This window comes from Antedon mediterranea, chromosome 2, assembly GCF_964355755.1.
Source record: "Antedon mediterranea chromosome 2, ecAntMedi1.1, whole genome shotgun sequence".
Lineage (NCBI taxonomy): Eukaryota > Metazoa > Echinodermata > Crinoidea > Comatulida > Antedonidae > Antedon > Antedon mediterranea.
In genome coordinates, this window is record NC_092671.1 from 11,380,655 (window position 1) to 11,401,821 (window position 21,167).

General features: G+C 34.9%; 2 protein-coding genes across 2 annotated transcripts; both read right to left on the bottom strand.

Annotated features, from left to right (window-relative positions):
* Positions 1–158: 158 nt before the first annotated feature.
* Positions 159–6,815, bottom strand: LOC140040412 (organic cation transporter protein-like). Its single transcript, XM_072086320.1, has 10 exons — positions 5,484–6,815; positions 4,395–4,498; positions 3,838–3,992; positions 3,154–3,322; positions 2,584–2,722; positions 1,828–1,916; positions 1,438–1,646; positions 1,025–1,139; positions 627–836; positions 159–535 (listed from the first exon to the last, which is right to left on the bottom strand). Exons 1-10 carry the CDS (start codon positions 5,841–5,843, stop codon positions 469–471), a joined length of 1,617 nt encoding a protein of 538 aa, XP_071942421.1. The 5' UTR covers positions 5,844–6,815; the 3' UTR covers positions 159–468.
* Positions 6,810–20,953, bottom strand: LOC140039278 (organic cation transporter protein-like). The gene is made up of 15 exons (XM_072084882.1): positions 19,905–20,953; positions 18,845–18,948; positions 18,283–18,437; positions 16,932–17,100; positions 16,749–16,759; positions 15,694–16,073; positions 11,015–11,118; positions 10,488–10,642; positions 9,732–9,900; positions 9,151–9,289; positions 8,395–8,483; positions 8,005–8,213; positions 7,598–7,712; positions 7,199–7,408; positions 6,810–7,110 (listed from the first exon to the last, which is right to left on the bottom strand). The coding sequence occupies exons 1-15, from the start codon at positions 20,262–20,264 to the stop codon at positions 7,044–7,046; spliced, it is 2,436 nt and encodes an 811-aa protein (XP_071940983.1). The 5' UTR covers positions 20,265–20,953; the 3' UTR covers positions 6,810–7,043.
* Between the last annotated feature and the right edge of the window lie 214 nt (positions 20,954–21,167).

The following is a 21,167-nucleotide window of genomic DNA, read 5'->3' on the forward strand; positions in this document are numbered from 1 at the left end:
AAAGTTAGACTGAATGATGAACTAATTCGTTTCGGAAAAGACGTCGAGATGAAAATTTGAAGTAGTTTAATTATTATTCTTAAATTTTTTCTGGAGAGGCGAAGATTAAACGAAGTTTAACAAATGTGAAATTGTAAGTAATTCACTTTATTTCTCCGTTTAAACAATTTTTGTTTTAGATACTATTTCTAAAATTAGTAACATTATTAGTTTGCTATAACCCAGATATTGTATATTTATATATTCAACATAATATAAACCTATAGTAGGTTATTTTTTAATTAGCTACAAGTACAACATGCTATTTGACATATTCCCTTCTATACATAAATGTTTTGAACACATTGCTTAGTTTCACGGCGATTTAACTAGATACAACCCAAACCCAAACGAAATTAACTAAAGCTGGCATGAGAACCAATTTATAACGATTTAATCCCTATTTCAAATTGCAACATTTTTTTATTCTTAAGTATTGGCTGCTCCTTGCATCTGAAGACTTTCAAAATCTTTATTCCCACTTATGTTGTTTTTCCTGTAATAATAAAACAAGAATATAAGTTACACGGTGTCATCGGTAATCGGAAATAAGTTTAAAGGTAAAAGTAAAGTACTGTTTTTATTACCTTGTAATCATTTCAGCTTCTTCTATAGTCTGCGGCAGTGGCACATTTAAAGTTTCCGGCAGAAGAAGTGCCACCAGTCCTGAAGTCACTGACGTAAAACTGAACGCCACCAGCGGCAGAGGTGCCCATACTTTTTCGAGGAAAAGAATCTGAGGGGCAAGCATCCCAGCCACTCGTGAAAAGAAGGAGCATATTCCTAAACCGGTGCTTCTGTAAACACATAAAATTACGTTGTAAATGTCACATGTATTGACACAATGTGCACCAAAAGAACGGGTGCTGTGTGTTTTTTTGGAAAACCAATCATTTTACAAAGACCAGACAACATTCAGGAATATTAATATTATTGTACGAACTTAGCATATTATTGCTTGTGAAAATAAATGTATTTAACTTGCCTAATATTCGTTGGAAAAAGTTCAACAGTATATATATAAACAATTCCAAATGCAGATGTAATGAAAAACTTGCCAATCATTGCTAAAGATGTTCTGAAAGCCACGAGTGTTACCGCTGAAAGTGTACAAACATGATTATTATTACTGTACTCTAAATAAATGGCTTTATAAAAGCAACACGTTGCTCAAAAAATTGAAAATTTGAATCGACCTGAAAAATACATTGTTAAATTACCTTAGTAATAATTGTAGTATAATAAAAAGGTGGAATTTTGATTTGTCAGTAGGCGAAATAGTACCGTATGCTCGATTATAATCCCACGCACTAATTTAGGCTAAATTCGGACACTATTTGGTGGTGGTACGTGACTTTCAATAGAGCATGCATCGATGTTGAACGAATCTAGACTTACGGATCCATATATTGATAAAACAAGCGACACCACCAGCAACAAGGGTACCTGCTAGTGAACATCGTCTGCCCAGCTTCTGAATAAAGAACCAAGTGAACAGGCAGGCAAACAACTCGGTAACACCACCCAAGAAAGTTCCAATGTATACGTCGACGTTTAGACCCTCAACACCATACGTCAAACCATAGTAGGCAAGGTTAACGGCAAACCTATTTTAAACATTAGTTTAAACAAAATTTAGTTTTAGTTGGAATCTATCAAAAAAATATCTCTGATATGGCTGTAATGGCATGGCATTAAATTCTTACCTTTTCAACTTTTTCACAGAGTTTTCGAGCGGAATACATGAAAATAGTTTAAATACACAAATAAACAAGAAATATGTCGTACCAACTATATGTGATGTAAACAGTTTTTCTTCTCATCTGTGTATATCGAAGTATAATCAACGGACTAGTCTTTGTACTTTCACTTGAATCCTATAATAAAAATACATGCGTTTTATGTCCCATTTTGTTTTATTAACTTTCGTTTATTCAACTAAAGATGTGTTGTCCCCAACAACATGAAAAATAAAATCAGATTTTCAATAGATTATTTTGTAGTTTTAATAACGTTAATCACTTTCGTCGAAAACGGAAAAAATTAATGTTTTCACTTATAAAATGACAGAATAAATGGTTAAATTCAACCACAAACCCCATTGGCTGGCAGCCAATTTAATTTTTTTTTTTTGCTCTTATGTACAGTTTTTAGGTAAATACATTTTTTTCAATCTAATTTTTGGTGTAAGTAGTGGATAGCTATTAGGTGACATTGAAATGGCATAGGCCTATTGAAAAAAAAAATTGAAGAATTATTTTTCAGGGCAGGGGTGGCGGATACAATACATCTTTAAAAACCCATAAAATCACACAAAACGAGGAACCAGTCATACATGCCTTTTTTGCATGGTTGTGACCCTTCCCGTAAAACTGTTAGGAATAAATACAAACTAACATACTAACCTCTATTCAGGGGAGAATTTCACATTACGTACGTTGTGCTCATAATATTTGGTTCGCGTTCGGTATATGAACGCGTCTAATAATACTCTGCTAATACGATGACATTTTGTCAGCAAAATAAATATTTTAAATAACTTACACATCCAACTTCTAAATTGTCCAATATGTCATCCGGTAAATCTCCAACTTTATTTCTTTTCGCAATTTTTTGAATAACAAGTTTTGCTTCTTCAGTTTTCCCTTTGGCAAGAAGCCACCGAGGTGACTCTGGAATAAAACTGTAAAAACGATCAAAATTAATTTCTGGATTACCTACCAGTCACCGAAACATACAACATAAAATATTATAATACCAACATTGTTTGATCATAATTATTTTTTTTATGTTTATAGGAAATTGTTACCATAAAAGCAAATAAATTCACAGAGCTAATAATCACATGATGCTTCCTAAACAAAGTCTTAAGTAATTTTTTAGTAGAGTTGGGTTTTTTATTTGTCATAAGAAAAAAACCTGACAATTTACACGATTTGACCCTAATGTACGATCAATATACAAGTTAGGCTACAACTACATGTTACAACAGCTAATTATATTTCCTGTGTACATTCATTTAAAGATCACATGTAATATATCAATTCACAATTACTCTTTACATGCTTTCCGTTTTTAATTTATAAAATACAATTATAATACAATCGTTCTTACAAGTAAAGCAACAGCAGGGGGGAAAGGGAAATACTGAAAGTCATGAGAAGCTTGTCCCATGATCTAATGAAATAAGCAATCGGAGCTAACATCATTATGCCAAAGCACCAATAGATTATCACAATGATAGACACCATGGCTCGTCTTGATGGAGGAACTAATTCCGTAACTGAAAATAATAACAGAGAAAAAAAACAATATTTTAATACAAATTGTCTGTATTACTATCAGGACAGTCTGACCGACAGAAAATATATTGGAAATGTTCATTGTATGCCCGTGACAAACAGTTATCTCATCAAAATATTATTATTTAGCTTAAAAGGTCGGGCATTACCGAGTACCTATATTATGTTGTTTTAATCAGGCATGCTACTGTAGTAGGGACCTTAGAACTGCGACGACCAACCTCTAGGGCCTACGCATACCGTGCCGTTTTTCGTCCCATGTCCCTACATGCACACAATTAATTAACTATGCGGTAAATCGAAAGCTCCTTAATTATGTCGTCCTAATAATTCTTTTTTCTGTCTGAAGTCTCAATATTGAGGAGATTTTACGTGAATGTTGGTACACTGTGCAGTATTACCTATCTGCAGATCTGAATACACCATTTTAATTGTATTTTTTAAGTTGGTCAACGGTGTAAAAAAGAATTTTAATGTTATTAAAATATTATCCTACCGTATGTGAAGACCGAAACATATAACCCAATATCAGATATTCCGCTCAGGAAGCGGAAACTCACATACATCACATATGATTTCGACAGACTGCATAACATCGTGAATGATAAAGCCAGTGCAAGGCCTAAAAACGCTCCTTTTCTTCTTCCTAGACTAACAATTGAGATTTATAAAATGTGAGTAGTTTAACGAAATGAATGCATAAGAATTTAAAAGTTTGAACTACAATCAAACATTGATTAAGGAATAGATCTATAGAATCTATTCCTTAATCCATGACTCAAAATCGGATATAATTAGGAACCTTGCGGAAAATCGCGAAGACCATTATTTAAACAAGAGCAATCAGACAGTTGCAACCTCCACCAGGAGTAACAAGTATCAAGAATCGTGATAAACATTCTTCTTGTATAGTTACGGCCTAAAATTAGTAAAATAATAAAAAAGTGGTCTAGAATTGTTATCCTAGTCCAGAATGCCTCCAAAATTGAATACTAATAATAATATTGATACTATTATGAAGGTACCGAATTCTTTCATTTATTTAAAACTTACAAATCGCAAAGAAGTCCGAATAGAATAGAACCAACAAAGAAGCCTGCTAGGTACAAGGATGACGCCAAGGACACCAAATAACTATCTTCACACACCAGGTCAAACTACCAAAATATAATGCATATTATATAAATATTTATTGTTGACACTAATAAGGCATTGTTGTGATGTATTGGAACAACTCCTGAAATATAGGTAACAATGATTTTAGAATGATTGGAAAATAATATTCATCTGGTTTGAAGATACGATATTTGAAAAATCTATTTTCACAAACCAAAATTAGTTACTGATCTGACCGACAGTTTCAATGTTCCTTTCTCGAGTCAGGTCAGTAACTCATTTTGCTTTATCAAAATAGAGTTTTAAAATAATTATGATAAATAATTAATTATTCAGTCTATTTCAATATATACATAAAAAAAAACAGAAATTAGGGAACCCAGGATTAACATTAAGGAATATATTATTGCTGTTATTTCAAAAAGGCAATCAAGTACTTTCCTTTTTTCTGTGGCAATCGTTTGGAATCACTAGTGCTCGTTCATATACGAGGGAAGATTTAATTTTACTATTCCCTGCTCATACAAATGTTTTTTTATACAAAGTATTCACCACGAGCTAAACTTTACTGTTCATATACACAATGACAGTTTTGAATATAAGGTACTCCAATGCAACCGTTTCTAAAATCTAAAACTAATCTCTATTTTGTTTTGTAATAATTATTATTTAACACAATATAGCATGCATTAGGGGAGACACAGTGACTTCAACCAGTCTATAAATGCCAATGTTTAGGCTATACAGTAGACTGTTAATAACTTATCAGTGTGTATATTAATACATACGCCATATGGGTTAGTATGTTATTTCAAAGTTTGTTTTTCGACCAGCATAATGACAATACAATAACAAACAAACCAAATAATAACAATGTTAACATTTTAACTTTATTATCATTTATATTTACAATTCAACATTATATCTATTTAACGTATTTATGGTGTTTTTTATCCATAAAAACCATAATCCCCCTTTCTTGAGTTTTGTCCTACCTCTTGATGAACACAAAATAAACAATCTTACCTCAGACACAATAGTGGAATCATACCGTGATCGATCGTAAGCCCATCCATGTTCACAATCAATCAGTTCAGTCGTATCATTTTCATACATTCTACATTGTGTTTCATTAATTAATAGTGTCCCCTCATCATCAGGTGGAAGACTCATGCTATCGTTTGTATTCCAGCAGTCACCGAGATAAAGCTCGCTACAATTAGCTTCATCTGGAGGCTTGCAATGGTGATCCATATTTCCACTGATAAACACGGTTGATATATTAGTAAACGAATTCAAAAATATAAGACAGCATATTGACAATGTCACCAGTTTGTGATAGAGACCATATTCACCAATGTATTTAAAGACGTTATCAAACTTCATAGTGCTATTAGATTGGTACTTATTCAACAACCAAACCTTACGCTACTGATCCCTGGATAGGGTTTGTTCTATTGTGTGTAGACTATAGTTGTTACAAATGTTAGTTATTAAAATATTAACACAAGTCTAAATGCATCACCGCGCAATCCCTCTTTCAAGTTTAACTTAACTTTAACCATTGTACTATTTTTTGAAAACAAATGCTCCTGCTAGTCCCATGGACTCAACACCGCACAAATGATAGCATAAGAGAGGAGCTTGGTGTATCAAATGATTGGTTGCTGCAGTATGTTAAAAAGCAGAAATTGTGCTATTTTGGTCACATTAAGCGGAAAGATGGAATGGAGAAGAAGGTTTATATTACAGGGAAGAGAAGAAGAGGAAGACCAAGATGCAAATGGAAAAGTTAAGTCGAAGATGCTCTCCAGATGGAATGCCATCCTGAGATGAGTAGTAGTAATTTTGTTTATTTTATTTATTTCATTTATATGTAATTTACTTTCTATGGACCAGAGTTTCCAAAATAAAAGATTGAATGAATGAATGGAAAGAACTATAACAGATGTGTTTGACTCTATGGAGCAAGCAAGTAGGATGACAGAAGACAGACGATGGTTTCAGAATACTGTTAGAGAAGCTTTCTTTTTTTTCGCGTGTGAAAATCTCCTCTTGAGGATGAAGTCTTTCTCATGATTGTTGTCCGTGCTTAAAAAATTCCTAATGCAAAAGCTTTCGATAATTTAGAGCTCACTTGTAATCAAGCTATATACATATTAAATGAAATCATAAATCATGAAAATAAACAATGCTGATACTTCTGTTTTTCGTGATCATTACATCACACATCGTGCCCAGCAGACTCTAACCCCGATATTTATTCTGTTGAATAGATATGTTCGAAATGGATCACACCATTTAGTTTGTCGTTAAAGTTAGACTGAAAGATGAAATAAATTTCGTTTCGGAAAAGACATAAATGTAAACCTATAGTAGGTTATTTTTTAATTAGCTACAAGTACAACCTGTTACTGCTATTTGACATATTCCCTTCTATACATAAATGTTTTGAACACATTGCTTAGTTTCACGGCGATTTAAATATCTAGATACAACCCAAACCCAGACGAAATTAACTAAAGCTGGCATGAGAACCAATATAACGATTTAATCACTATTTCAAATTGCTACATTTTTTTATTCTTAAGTATTGGCTGCTCCTTGCATCTGAAGACTTTCAAAATCTTTATTCCCTCTTATGTTGTTTTTCCTGTAATAATAAAACAAGAATATAAGTTACACGGTGTCATCGGTAATCGGAAATAAGTTTAAAGGTAAAAGTAAAGTACTGTTTTTACCTTGTAATCATTTCCGCTTCTTCTATAGTCTGCGGCAGTGGCACATTTAAAGTTTCCGGCAGAAGAAGTGCCACCAGTCCAGAAGTCACTGACGTAAAACTGAACGCCACCAGCGGCAGAGGTGCCCATACTTTTTCGAGGAAAAGAATCTGAGGGGCAAGCATTCCAGCCACTCGTGAAAAGAGGGAGCATATTCCTAAACCGGTGCTTCTGTAAACACATAAAATTACGTTGTAAATGTCACATGTATTGACACAATGTGCACCAAAAGAACGGGTGCTGTGTGTTTTTTTTGGAAAACCAATCATTTTGCAAAGACCAGACAACATTCAGGAACATTAATATTATTGTACGAACTTAGCATATTATTGCTTGTGAAAATAAATGTATTTAACTTGCCTAATATTCGTTGGAAAAAGTTCAACAGTATATATATAAACAATTCCAAATGCAGATGTAATGAAAAACTTGCCAATCATTGCTAAAGATGTTCTGAAAGCCACGAGTGTTACCGCTGAAAGTGTACAAACATCATTATTATTACTCTAAATAAATGGCTTTATAAAAGCAACACGTTGCTCAAAAAATTGAAAATTTGAATCGACCTGAAAAATACATTGTTAAATTATCTTAGTAATAATTGTAGTATAATAAAAAGGTAGAATTTTGATTGTCAGTAGGCTAAATAATACCGTATGCTCGATTATAATCCCACGCACTAATTTAGGCTAAATTCGGACACTATTTGGTGGTGGTACGTGACTTTCAATAGAGCATTCATCGATGTTGAACGAATCTAGACTTACGGATCCATATATTGATGAAACAAGCGACACCACCAGCAACAAGGGTACCTGCTAGTGAACATCGTCTGCCCAGCTTCTGAATAAAGAACCAAGTGAACAGGCAGGCCAACAACTCGGTAACACCACCCAAGAAAGTTCCAATGTATACGTCGACGTTTAGACCCTCAACACCATACGTCAAACCATAGTAGGCAAGGTTAACGGCAAACCTATTTTAAACATTAGTTTAAACAAAATTTAGTTTTAGTTGGAATCTATCAAAAAAATATCTCTGATATGGCTGTAATGGCATGGCATTAAATTCTTACCTTTTCAACTTTTTCACAGAGTTTTCGAGCGGAATACATGAAAATAGTTTAAATACACAAATAAACAAGAAATATGTCGTACCAACTATATGTGATGTAAACAGTTTTTCTTCTCATCTGTGTATATCGAAGTATAATCAACGGACTAGTCTTTGTACTTTCACTTGAATCCTATAATAAAAATACATGCGTTTTATGTCCCATTTTGTTTTATTAACTTTCGTTTATTCAACTAAAGATGTGTTGTCCCCAACAACATGAAAAATAAAATCAGATTTTCAATAGATTATTTTGTAGTTTTAATAACGTTAATCACTTTCGTCGAAAACGGAAAAAATTAATGTTTTCACTTATAAAATGACAGAATAAATGGTTAAATTCAACCACAAACCCCATTGGCTGGCAGCCAATTTAATTTTTTTTTTTTGCTCTTATGTACAGTTTTTAGGTAAATACATTTTTTTCAATCTAATTTTTGGTGTAAGTAGTGGATAGCTATTAGGTGACATTGAAATGGCATAGGCCTATTGAAAAAAAAAATTGAAGAATTATTTTTCAGGGCAGGGGTGGCGGATACAATACATCTTTAAAAACCCATAAAATCACACAAAACGAGGAACCAGTCATACATGCCTTTTTTGCATGGTTGTGACCCTTCCCGTAAAACTGTTAGGAATAAATACAAACTAACATACTAACCTCTATTCAGGGGAGAATTTCACATTACGTACGTTGTGCTCATAATATTTGGTTCGCGTTCGGTATATGAACGCGTCTAATAATACTCTGCTAATACGATGACATTTTGTCAGCAAAATAAATATTTTAAATAACTTACACATCCAACTTCTAAATTGTCCAATATGTCATCCGGTAAATCTCCAACTTTATTTCTTTTCGCAATTTTTTGAATAACAAGTTTTGCTTCTTCAGTTTTCCCTTTGGCAAGAAGCCACCGAGGTGACTCTGGAATAAAACTGTAAAAACGATCAAACTTTGAATTTAGAAATTAATTTCTGGATTACCTACCAGTCACCGAAACATACAACATAAAATATTATAATACCAACATTGTTTGACCATAATTATTTTTTTAATGTTTATAGGAAATTGTTACCATAAAAGCAAATAAATTCACAGAGCTAATAATCACATGATGCTTCCTAAACAAAGTCTTAAGTTTTTTTTTAGTAGAGTTGGTTTTTTTTTGTCATAATAAAAAAACCTGACAATTTACACGATTTGACCCTAATGTACGATCAATATACAAATTAGGCTACAACTACATGTTACAACAGCTAATTATATTTCCTGTGTACATTCATTTAAAGATCAGATGTAATATATCAATTCACATTACTCTTTACATGTTTTCCGTTTTTAATTGATAAAATATAATTATCGTTCAATCGTTCTTACAAGTAAAGCAACAGCAGAGGGGAAAGGGAAATACTGAAAGTCATGAAAAGCTTGTCCCATGATCTAATGAAATAAGCAATCGGAGCTAACATCATTATGCCAAAGCACCAATAGATCATGACAATGATAGACACCATGGCTCTTCTTGATGGAGGAACTAATTCCGTGACTGAAAATAATAACAGAGAAAAAAAAACAATATTTTAATACAAATTGTCTCTATTACTATCAGGACAGTCGGACCGACAGAAAATATATTGGAAATGTTCATTGTATGCCCGTGACAAACAGTTATCTCATCAAAATATTATTATTTAGCTTAAAAGGTCGGGGCATTACCGAGTACCTATATTATGTTGTTTTAATCAGGCATGCTACTGTAGTAGGGACCTTAGAATTGCAACGACCAACCTCTAGGGCCTAGGCATACCGTGCCGTTTTTCGTCCCATGTCCCTACATGCACACAATTAATTAACTATGGCGTAAATCGAAAGCTCCTACAACCAAACAGTGATTGAATCAATATCAATCAATAATTATGTCGTCCTAATAATTCTTTTTTCTGTCTGAAGTCTCAATATTGAGGAGATTTTACGTGAATGTTGGTACACTGTGCAGTATTACCTATCGTCAGATCTGAATATACCATTTGAATTGTTTTTGTTAAGGTGGTCATAGTTTTTGTAATATGTACAAGTGGTTTTTTTTCGCAACGGTTTAGATTATGAATTTTAAAGATAAAATATTATTCCTACCGTATGTGAATACTGAAACATATAACCCAATATCAGCTAATCCGCCCAGGAAGCGGAAACTCACATACATCTCATATGATTTCGACAGACTGCATAACATCGTGAATGATAAAGCCAATGCAAAGCCTAAAAATACTCCTTTTCTTCTTCCTAGACTAACAATTGAGATTTATAAAATGGTAGTAGTGTAACGAAATGAATGAATAAGAATCACACAGTAGTCTAAGATTACTTAAGATTAAACTACACTCAAACATGGATTAAGGAATAGACTCGAAAGCACATATAATTAGGAAAATCGCGAAAACCATTTTTTAAACAAGAACAATCAGAGAGTTGCAACATCCACCAGGAGTAACAGGTATCAAGAATCGTGAAAAACATACTTCTTGTATAGTTACGGCCTAAAATTAGTAAAAGAATAACAAGCGGTCTAGAATTGTTATCCTAGTGCAGAATGCCTCCAAAGTTGAATGGCATGATACTATTATGACGGTACCGAATTCTTTCATTTATTTAAAACTTACAAATCACAAAGAAGTCCGAATAGAATAGAACCAACAAAGAAGCCTGCTAGGTACAAGGATGACGCCAAGGACACCAAATAACTATCTTCACACACCAGGTCAAACTACCAAAATATAATGCATATTATATAAATATTTATTGTTGACACTAATAAGGCATTGTTGTGATGTATTGGAACAACTCCTGAAATATAGGTAACAATGATTTTAGAATGATTGGAAAATAATATTCATCTGGTTTGAAGATACGATATTTTAACAATCTATTTTGATTCGTTTTTCGATAAACCAAAATTAGTTACTGACCTGACTGACAGTTTCACTACTCCTTTCACAAACAGTCAGTCAGGTCAGTAACTAATTTTGGTTTGTAAAAATACTAGATTTTTAAAATAATGATTTTAGAAGTTATATATCATAATATACGGTAATGTGGGCTGAAACGGCCGGTAAGTATATAGGCCTACTGTTGTTGGTGGCATTCAGTATCATTTATTCGGTCTATTTCAATTATACTTTAAAAAAACCTGAAATTGGGAAGACTAGGATTAACATTAAATGATCTATTATTGCTGTTATTTCACATGGCAATCAAGTAGGCCTATTCTTTTTTTCATGGGAAATCGTTTGAACTCACTAAGCTCGCTCATATACTAGGGATGAGTTAGGCCTAATTTAACTCTTCTCTGATCATATTGTTTTTCACATAAGTATTCACCACGAGCTAAACTTTATTGTTCATATACACAATGACAGTTTTTAATATAAGCTACTCCAACGAAACCGTTTCTAAAATCTAAAACTAATCTCTATTTTGATTTGTAATAATCTAACTCAATAAGTAATCCACACAATAGAGCATGCATTAGGAGAGACACCGTTACTTTAAGCAGTCTATAAATGCCAATGGCTTATTGTTAAATAACTTTAATGTGTATACAGTATTAATACATACGTCATATGGATTAGTATGTCACTTCGAAGTTTGTTTTTTGACCAGCATAATGCAGGAGTGGCGCCAGGATCTTCCCGACGCGGGGGCTACATTCCCCGACGAGGGGACTATGCGAGCGAAGCGAGCATCACTAGGCTGGGTGCCAGGGACCTCATTTGAGGTCATTTTAATCAGATTTAGGGTAGCCATTTTTTCCATTTTTTATAATGCATAAATAAAATACTGCGTGCAAAAAAACGATGCGCGATGACTGTTTCAATCCATATTTTTCAATTTAAAAAATAAAAGTTCAAAGAAAATTTAGAAAAATAGAGTTGGAGGTCCCGGAAATTGGACTTATTATACTTCAAAACATGAAACAAAATATATAAGTCCCTATCAACGTTGTGACTGAGCTAAGAAATGTTTGAAAAATAGAGATGTTAGGTCCCGAAAAATGCACTTTTTGTACTTCGAAATATTACCAGCTTTATTGTTGGGGCTGAGCTAAGAAACTGTTTAAAACTAGAGCTGCAGGTCTTCAAAAAATTGCATTTTATACTTCGGAAACATCAGGCATAGAGGCTTAAAAAACGCAAGCGTAGACCTTTTTCAGTCGAGGAAATAAGTTTATTCCTCCCAAGTGTATGCGTGCGTACCATCTGGACTTCCGAGTGGTGAGAAATTCATGACATACAGGACATTGAAAATGTAATAACTTAGCTATAATAAGATGTTGGCTAAGCGAAAATGGCATGTTTTTTTGTTTAGTAATGAATGAAAAATTTATTTTAGGTGCCCCACGGTACAGAATGTTACTTGTAAATTTAAAAAATTGGTGAACATACGAACAATTAACATAATTCGTTTTTGCTGTAGTGTAGCGTACGTCGACGCAGTACACGACGTAACCGTCAGTAAACTTCGCCTGGAAAATAACTACAGTACACCGACATTTTGGTCCCTGGATGGAACATGATATCACGCGTCTCGACCCAACGTTGAACGATTCGTACAAAGGGATACCGCCAGACAAGTGCGAACCTAGCTATTGTTTAGTAGTAAGTTAGATCGCTGGCAATAATGAGTGCATATAAAGTGCATAATATCACATTGACGTACTCTCTCACGGTCAATGAAACGTCGCGGTTTTCTAGGCGCTGAAGCTAGCTACGAAGTGAACGCGAACGCTTTTTACTGTATATTATATTCCCCGACAAAAAGTACCCGTGTTTCCTTCGGTAACCGTCGGTAAACTTCGCCTGGAAAATAACTACATTACACATTTTGGTCCCTGGATGGAACTTGATATCACGCGTCTCGACCCAACGTTGAACGATTCGTACAAAGGGATACCGCCAGACAAGTGCGTACCTAGCTAATGTTTAGTAGTAAGTTAGATCGCTGGCAATAAATGAATGCATAAAAGTGCATAATAGCCCTCTGACGTACTCTCACGTACGGTGGCCCACAACTGTCACGCACACTATATAAATCATATTCACACAATTAAAGAAGAAATCACACAATTAAAGAAGAAATCACACAATTAAAGAAGGAATCGCATATAAACAAAAGAAAGCATGAAAATATAAAACGAAATGCACAAATAAAGAAGAAACGCGCAATTAAAGAAGAGCTAAGCACAATTAAAGAAGTCCGCAGCAAATTCGAAAGCTCCTCGCACAATTAAAGAAGTCCGCAACAAATTCGAAAGCTCCTCCCACAATTAAAGAAGTTCGCAACAAAATCAAAAGCTCCTCGCACAATTAAAGAAGTCCGCAACAAATTCGAAAGTACCTCGCACAATTAAAGAAGTTCGCAACAAATTCGAAAGCTCCTCACACAATTAAAGAAGTCCGCAACAAATTCGAAAGTACCTCGCACAATTAAAGTACCGTAGTCCGTATGGAACGCCATCGCTGCCTCCGGCAGCAAAATCTAATTCTATTCGGCTCTTTTACCATTACGTTCGGCTCTTTTACCATTCGGCGCATTTCTATTCGGCCTTTTTACCATTACCTTCGGCTCTTTCAGCATTCGGCGCATTTCTATTTGGTCCATTTACCATTACGTTCGGCTCTTTCAGCATTCGGCTCTTTTTATTCGGCCCATTTACCATTACATTCGGCTCTTTCAGCATTCGGCTCTTTTTTATTCGGCCCATTTAACATTACGTTCGGCTCTTTTTGATTCGGCCCTTTTTTATTCGGCTCTTTCTGAATTACGTTGGGCTCTTTTTAAATCGGCATTTTTTTATATGGTGCAATTAAAATCTAACCTTTGACATGGGGTCAAATGGAAGAAAATCAATGACTGGAAATGAGTCTATGAAAAGTTTACAAACATTTGATCATCATGGCGCCAACCATGAGTAGCCAACCGATTAAAGATGTGTTGAATAACCTAAAATTAATTCATCTTTTAACAAATTTTTAGAGAGAAAGGGTAAATTATTATTATTAAATGTTAGGCTGACACTAGGCTAGGCCTAGCTAGCCTAGGCCATGAATCAAACCTTTTCTCTCTCAAAATGGTCAATAAGGTTGGACAATTGCAAGTTTTCTAACTAACACATTAATCATGTCAATAAAATGATTAGTTATATTGAAATAGCCTTCAAATTCATTTAATTCAACCAACAATCTACATGCTGCATCTATATGTTTTGTAAACTTTTCATAGACTCATTTCCAGCCGTTGATTTTCTTCCATTTGATCCCATGTAAAAGGTTAGAATTGAATTGCGCCGTATAAAAAAGGGCCAAATCAAAAAGAGCCGAACGTAATGCAGAAAGAGCCGAATAAAAAAGGGCCGAATTAAAAAGAGCCGAACGTAATGGTAAATGGGCCGAATAAAAAAGAGCCGAATGCTGAAAGAGCCGAACGTAATGGTAAATGGGCCAAATAGAAATGCGCCGAATGCTGAAAGAGCCGAACGAAATGGTAAATGGGCCGAATAGAAATGCGCCGAATGCTAAAAGAGCCGAACGTAATGGTAAAAGAGCCGAATAGAATTAAAATTTGCTGCCGGAGGCAGCAATGGCGTTCCATACGGACTACTGTACTTTAATTGTGTGTGAAGTACTTTTGAATTTGTTGCGGAATTCTTTAATTGTGCGAGGAGCTTTCGAATTTGTTGCGGACTTCTTTAATTGTGCGAGGAGCTTTCGAATTTGTTGCGGACTTCTTTAATTGTGCTTAGCTCTTCTTTAATTGCGCGTTTCTTCTTTATTTGTGCATTTCGTTTTATATTTTCATGCTTTCTTTTGTTTATATGCGATTTCTTCTTTAATTGTGCGATTTCTTCTTTAATTGTGTGATTCCTTCTTTAATTGTGTAGTTCCTTCTTTAATTGTGTGATTCTGTGTTATAGTGTGCGTGACAGTTGTGGGCCACCGTACTCACGGTCAATGGAACGTCGTGGTTTTCTAGGCGCTGAAGCTATATGAAGTGAACGCGAACGTTTTTTACTGTATATTATATTCCCCGACAAAAAGTACCCGTGTTCCCCGACATTGGGGGAGGGGGGCTAGGCTCCCCGACGAGGGGCTAGAGCCCCCGTAGCCCCCCCCCCCCCCCAATGGCGCCACCACTGGCATAATGTGCAAAAAAAAACAATATTATCTTTAATTCAACATTATATCTATTTAATGTTTTTATGGTTTTATTCATCTGTAAACCATAATCCTTCTTTCTTAAGATTTGTTCTACCTCTTGATGAACACAAAATAAACAATCTTACCTCAGACACAATAGTGGAATCATACCGTGATCGATCGAAAGCCCATCCATGTTCACAATCAATCAGTTCAGTCGTATCATTTGCATACATTCTACATTGTGTTTCGTTAATTAATAGTGTCCCCTCATCATCAGGTGGAAGACTCATGCTATCGTTTGTATTCCAGCAGTCACCGAGATAAAGCTCGCTACAATTAGCTTCATCTGGAGGCTTGCAATGGTGATCCATATTTCCACTGATAAACACCGTTGATATATTAGTAAACGAATTCAAAAATATAAGACAGCATATTGACAATGTCACCAGTTTGTGATAGAGACCATATTCACCAATGTATTTAAAGATGTTATCAAACTTCATAGTGTGGTACTGGCAGTATACTTATCCAACAACCAAACCTGACGCTACTGATCCATTGATAGGATTGGTTCTATTGTGTGTAGGCTACAGTTGTTACAAATTAACATAGCACAAGACCATTTATATAGAATACCTTTAAATGCATCAGCGCGCAATTATTGTGTTTCTAGTTTGGTACTTATTCAACAACCAAACCTGACACTACTGATCCCTGGATAGGATTGGTTCTATTGTGTGTAGGCTACAATTGTTACAAATTAACATAGCACAAGACCATATATAGAATACCTTTAAACAGTGGCGTATCCAGTAGGGGGGGCCGGGCCCCCCTGATTTCGTTTCCGTCGGCACATCATCGCGGCCGTCGGCAAACAAAGGTGCCGGGGAAAAAAATAAACTATTTATTCTGACAATAATTGAACTGTAAACATAATTCTTTTGAGTGTTTGTTTATTTATATATCATATCATCATTGATCCCTTCAGATCAACTATTTTTTATTTTCATTACATCTAATAATACCAACATTGTTTGACCATAATTATTTTTTTAATGTTTATAGGAAATTGTTACCATAAAAGCAAATAAATTCACAGAGCTAATAATCACATGATGCTTCCTAAACAAAGTCTTAAGTTTTTTTTTAGTAGAGTTGGGTTTTTTATTTGTCATAAGAAAAAAACCTGACAATTTACACGATTTGACCCTAATGTACGATCAATATACAAGTTAGGCTACAACTACATGTTACAACAGCTAATTATATTTCCTGTGTACATTCATTTAAAGATAACATGTAATATATCAATTCACAATTACTCTTTACATGTTTTCCGTTTTTAATTTATAAAATACAATTATAATACAATCGTTCTTACAAGTAAAGCAACAGCAGAGGGGAAAGGGAAATGCTGAAAGTCAAGAAAAGCTTGTCCCATGATCTAATGAAATAAGCAATCGGAGCTAACATCATTATGCCAAAGCACCAATAGATCATGACAATGATAGACACCATGGCTCTTCTTGATGGAGGAACTAATTCCGTGACTGAAAATAATAACAGAGAAAAAAAACAATATTTTAATACAAATTGTCTGTATTACTATCAGGACAGTCGGACCGACAGAAAATATATTGGAAATGTTCATTGTATGCCCGTGACAAACAGTTATCTCATCAAAATATTATTATTTAGCTTAAAAGGTCTGGGCATTACCGAGAAATTGTATTATGTTGTTTTTATCAGGCATGCTACTGTAGTAGGGACATTAGAACTGCGACGATCAACCTCTAAGGTCTAGGCATACCAACCTCTAGGGCCTAGGCATACCAACCTCTAGGGCCTAGGCATACCAACCTCTAGGGCCTAGGTATACCAACCTCTAGGGCCTAGGAGGCATACCAACCTCTAGGGCCTAGGCATACCAACCTCTAGGGCCTAGGCATACCAACCTCTAGGGCCTAGGCATACCAACCTCTAGGGCCAAGGCATACCAACCTCTAGGGCCTAGGCATACCAACCTCTAGGGCCTAGCTAGGCATACCAACCTCTAAGGCCTAGGCATACCAACCTCTAAGGCCTAGGCATACCAACCTCTAGGGCCTAGGCATACCAACCTCTAGGGCCTAGACATACCAACCTCTAGGGCCTAGGCATACCAACCTCTAGGGCCTAGGCATACCAACCTCTAGGGGGTCTAGGCATACCAACCTCTAGGGCCTAGGCATACCAACCTCTAGGGCCTAGGCATACCAACCTCTAGGGCCTAGGCATACCAACATCTAAGGCCTAGGCATACCAACCTCTAGGGCCTAGGCATACCAACCTCTAGGGCCTAGGCATACCAACCTCTAGGGCCTAGGCATACCAACCTCTAGGGCCTAGGCATACCAACCTCTAGGGCCTAGGCATACCAACCTCTAGGGCCTAGGCATACCAACCTCTAGGGCCTAGGCATACCAACCTCTAGGGCCTAGGCATACCGTGCCGTTTTTCGTGCCATGTCCCTACATGCACACAATGGCGTAAATCGAAAGCTCCTTAATTATGTCGTCCTAATAATTCTTTTTTCTGTCTGAAGTCTCAATATTGAGGAGATTTTACGTGAATGTTGGTACACTGTGCAGTATTACCTATCTTCAGATCTGAATACACCATTTTAATTGTATTTTTTAAGTTGGTCAACGGTGTAAAAAAAGAATTTTAATGTTATTAAAATATTATCCTACCGTATGTGAAGACCGAAACATTTAACCCAATATCAGATATTCCGCTCAGGAAGCGGAAACTCACATACATCACATATGATTTCGACAGACTGCATAACATCGTGAATGATAAAGTCAGTGCAAGGCCTAAAAACGCTCCTTTTCTTCTTCCTAGACTAACAATTGAGATTTATAAAATGTGAGTAGTGTAACGAAATGAATGAATAAGAATTTAAAAGTTTAAATTTAAACTACAATCAAACATGGATTAAGGAATAGATCTATAGAATCTATTCATTAATCCATGACTCAAAATCGGATATAATTAGGAACCTTGCGGAAAATCGCGAAGACCATTATTTTAACAAGAGCAATCAGAAAGCTGCAACCTCCACCAGGAGTAACAAGTATCAAGAATCGTGATAAACATTCTTCTTGTATAGTTACGGCCTAAAATTAGTAAAATAATAAAAAGTGGTCTAGAATTGTTATCCTAGTCCAGAATGCCTCCAATATTTAATACTAATAATAATATTGATACTATTATGAAGGTACCGAAATCTTTCATTTATTTAAAACTTACAAATCACAAAGAAGTCCGAATAGAATAGAACCAACAAAGAAGCCTGCTAGGTACAACGATGACGCCAAGGACACCAAATAACTGTCTTCACATACCAGGTCAAACTACCAAAATATAATGCATATTATATAAATATTTATTGTTCACACTAATAAGGCATTGTTGTGATGTTTTGGAACAACTCCTGAAATATAGGTAACAATGATTTTAGAATGATTGGAAAATGTTCATCTGGTTTGAAGATACGATATTTTAAAAATCTATTTTGACAAACCAAAATTAGTTACTGACCTGACTGACAGTTTCAATGTTCCTTTCTCGAGTCAGGTCAGTAACTCCTTTTGGTTTATCAAAATAGATTTTTTTAATGATTATAATAAATAAATAATTATTCAGTCTATTTCAATATATACATAAAAAAACAGACATTCAGGATTAACATAAATATATTATAGCTGTTATTTCAAAAAGTCAATCAAGTACTCTCCCTTTTTCTGTGGCAATCGTTTGGAATCACTAGTGCTCGCTCATATACGAGGGAAGAGTTAATTTCACTCTTCCCTGCACATACAAATGTTTTTTACAAAAGTATTCACCACGAGCTAAACTTTACTGTTCATATACACAATGGCAGTTTTGAATATAAGGTACTCCAACGCAACCGTTTCTAAAATCTAAAACTAATCTCTATTTTGTTTTATAATAATTATTATTTAACACAATAGAGCATGCATTAGGGGAGACACAGTGACTTCAACCAGTCTATAAATACCAATGTTTATAGACTGTTAATAACTTATCAGTGTGTATATTAATACATACGCCATATGGGTTAGTATGTTATTTCTAAGTTTGTTTTTCGACCAGCATAATGATAATACAATAACAAACAAACCAAATAATAACAATGTTGACATTTTAACTTTATTATCATTTATATTTACAATTCAACATTATATCTATTTAAAGTATTTATGGTGTTTTTTATCCATAAAAACCATAATCCTCCTTTCTTGAGTTTTGTTCTACCTCTTGATGAACACAAAATAAACAATCTTACCTCAGACACAATAGTGGAATCATACCGTGATCGATCGTAAGCCCATCCATGTTCACAATCAATCGGTTCAGTCGTATCATTTGCATACATTCTACATTGTGTTTCGTTAATTAATAGTGTCCCCTCATCATCAGGTGGAAGACTCATGCTATCGTTTGTATTCCAGCAGTCACCGAGATAAAGCTCGCTACAATTAGCTTCATCTGGAGGCTTGCAATGGTGATCCATATTTCCACTGATAAACACGGTTGATATATTAGTAAACGAATTCAAAAATATAAGACAGCATATTGACAATGTCACCAGTTTGTGATAGAGACCATATTCACCAATGTATTTAAAGACGTTATCAAACTTCATAGTATTATTAGATTGGTACCTATTCAACAACCAATCCTGACGCTACTGATCCCTGGATAGGGTTTGTTCTATTGTGTGTAGACTATAGTTGTTACAAATGTTAGTTATTAAAATATTAACACAAGTCTAAATGCATCACCGCGCAATCCCTCTTTCAAGTTTAACTTAACTTTAACTATTGTACTATTTTTTGAAAACAAATGCTCCTGCGGGTCCCATGGACTCAACACCGCACAGATGATAGCATAAGAGAGGAGCTTGGTGTATCAAATGATTGGTTGCTGCAGTATGTTAAAAAGCAGAAATTGTGCTATTTTGGTCACATTAAGCGGAAAGATGGAATGGAGAAGACAGTGTTGGAGGTTTATATTACAGGGAAGAGAAGAAGAGGAAGACCAAGATGCAAATGGAAAAGTTAAGTCGAAGGTGCTCTCCAGATGGAATGCCATCCTGAGATGAGTAGTAGTAATTTTGTTTATTTTATTTATTTCATTTATATGTAATTTACTTTCTATGGACCAGAGTTTCCAAAATAAAAGATTGAATGAATGAATGGAAAGAACTATAACAGATGTGTTTGACTCTATGGAGCAAGCAAGTAGGATGACAGAAGACAGGCGATGGTTTCAGAATACTGTTAGAGAAGCTTTCTTTTTTTTCGCGTGTGAAATTTTCCTCTTGAGGATGAAGTCTTTCTCATGATTGTTGTCCGTGCTTAAAAAATGCCTAATGCAAAAGCTTTCGATAATTTAGAGCTCACTTGTAATCAAGCTATATACATATTATATGAAATCATAAATCATGAAAATAAACAATGCTGATACTTCTGTTTTTCGTGATCATTACATCACACATCGTGCCCAGCAGACTCTAACCCCGATATTTATTCTGTAGAATAGATAT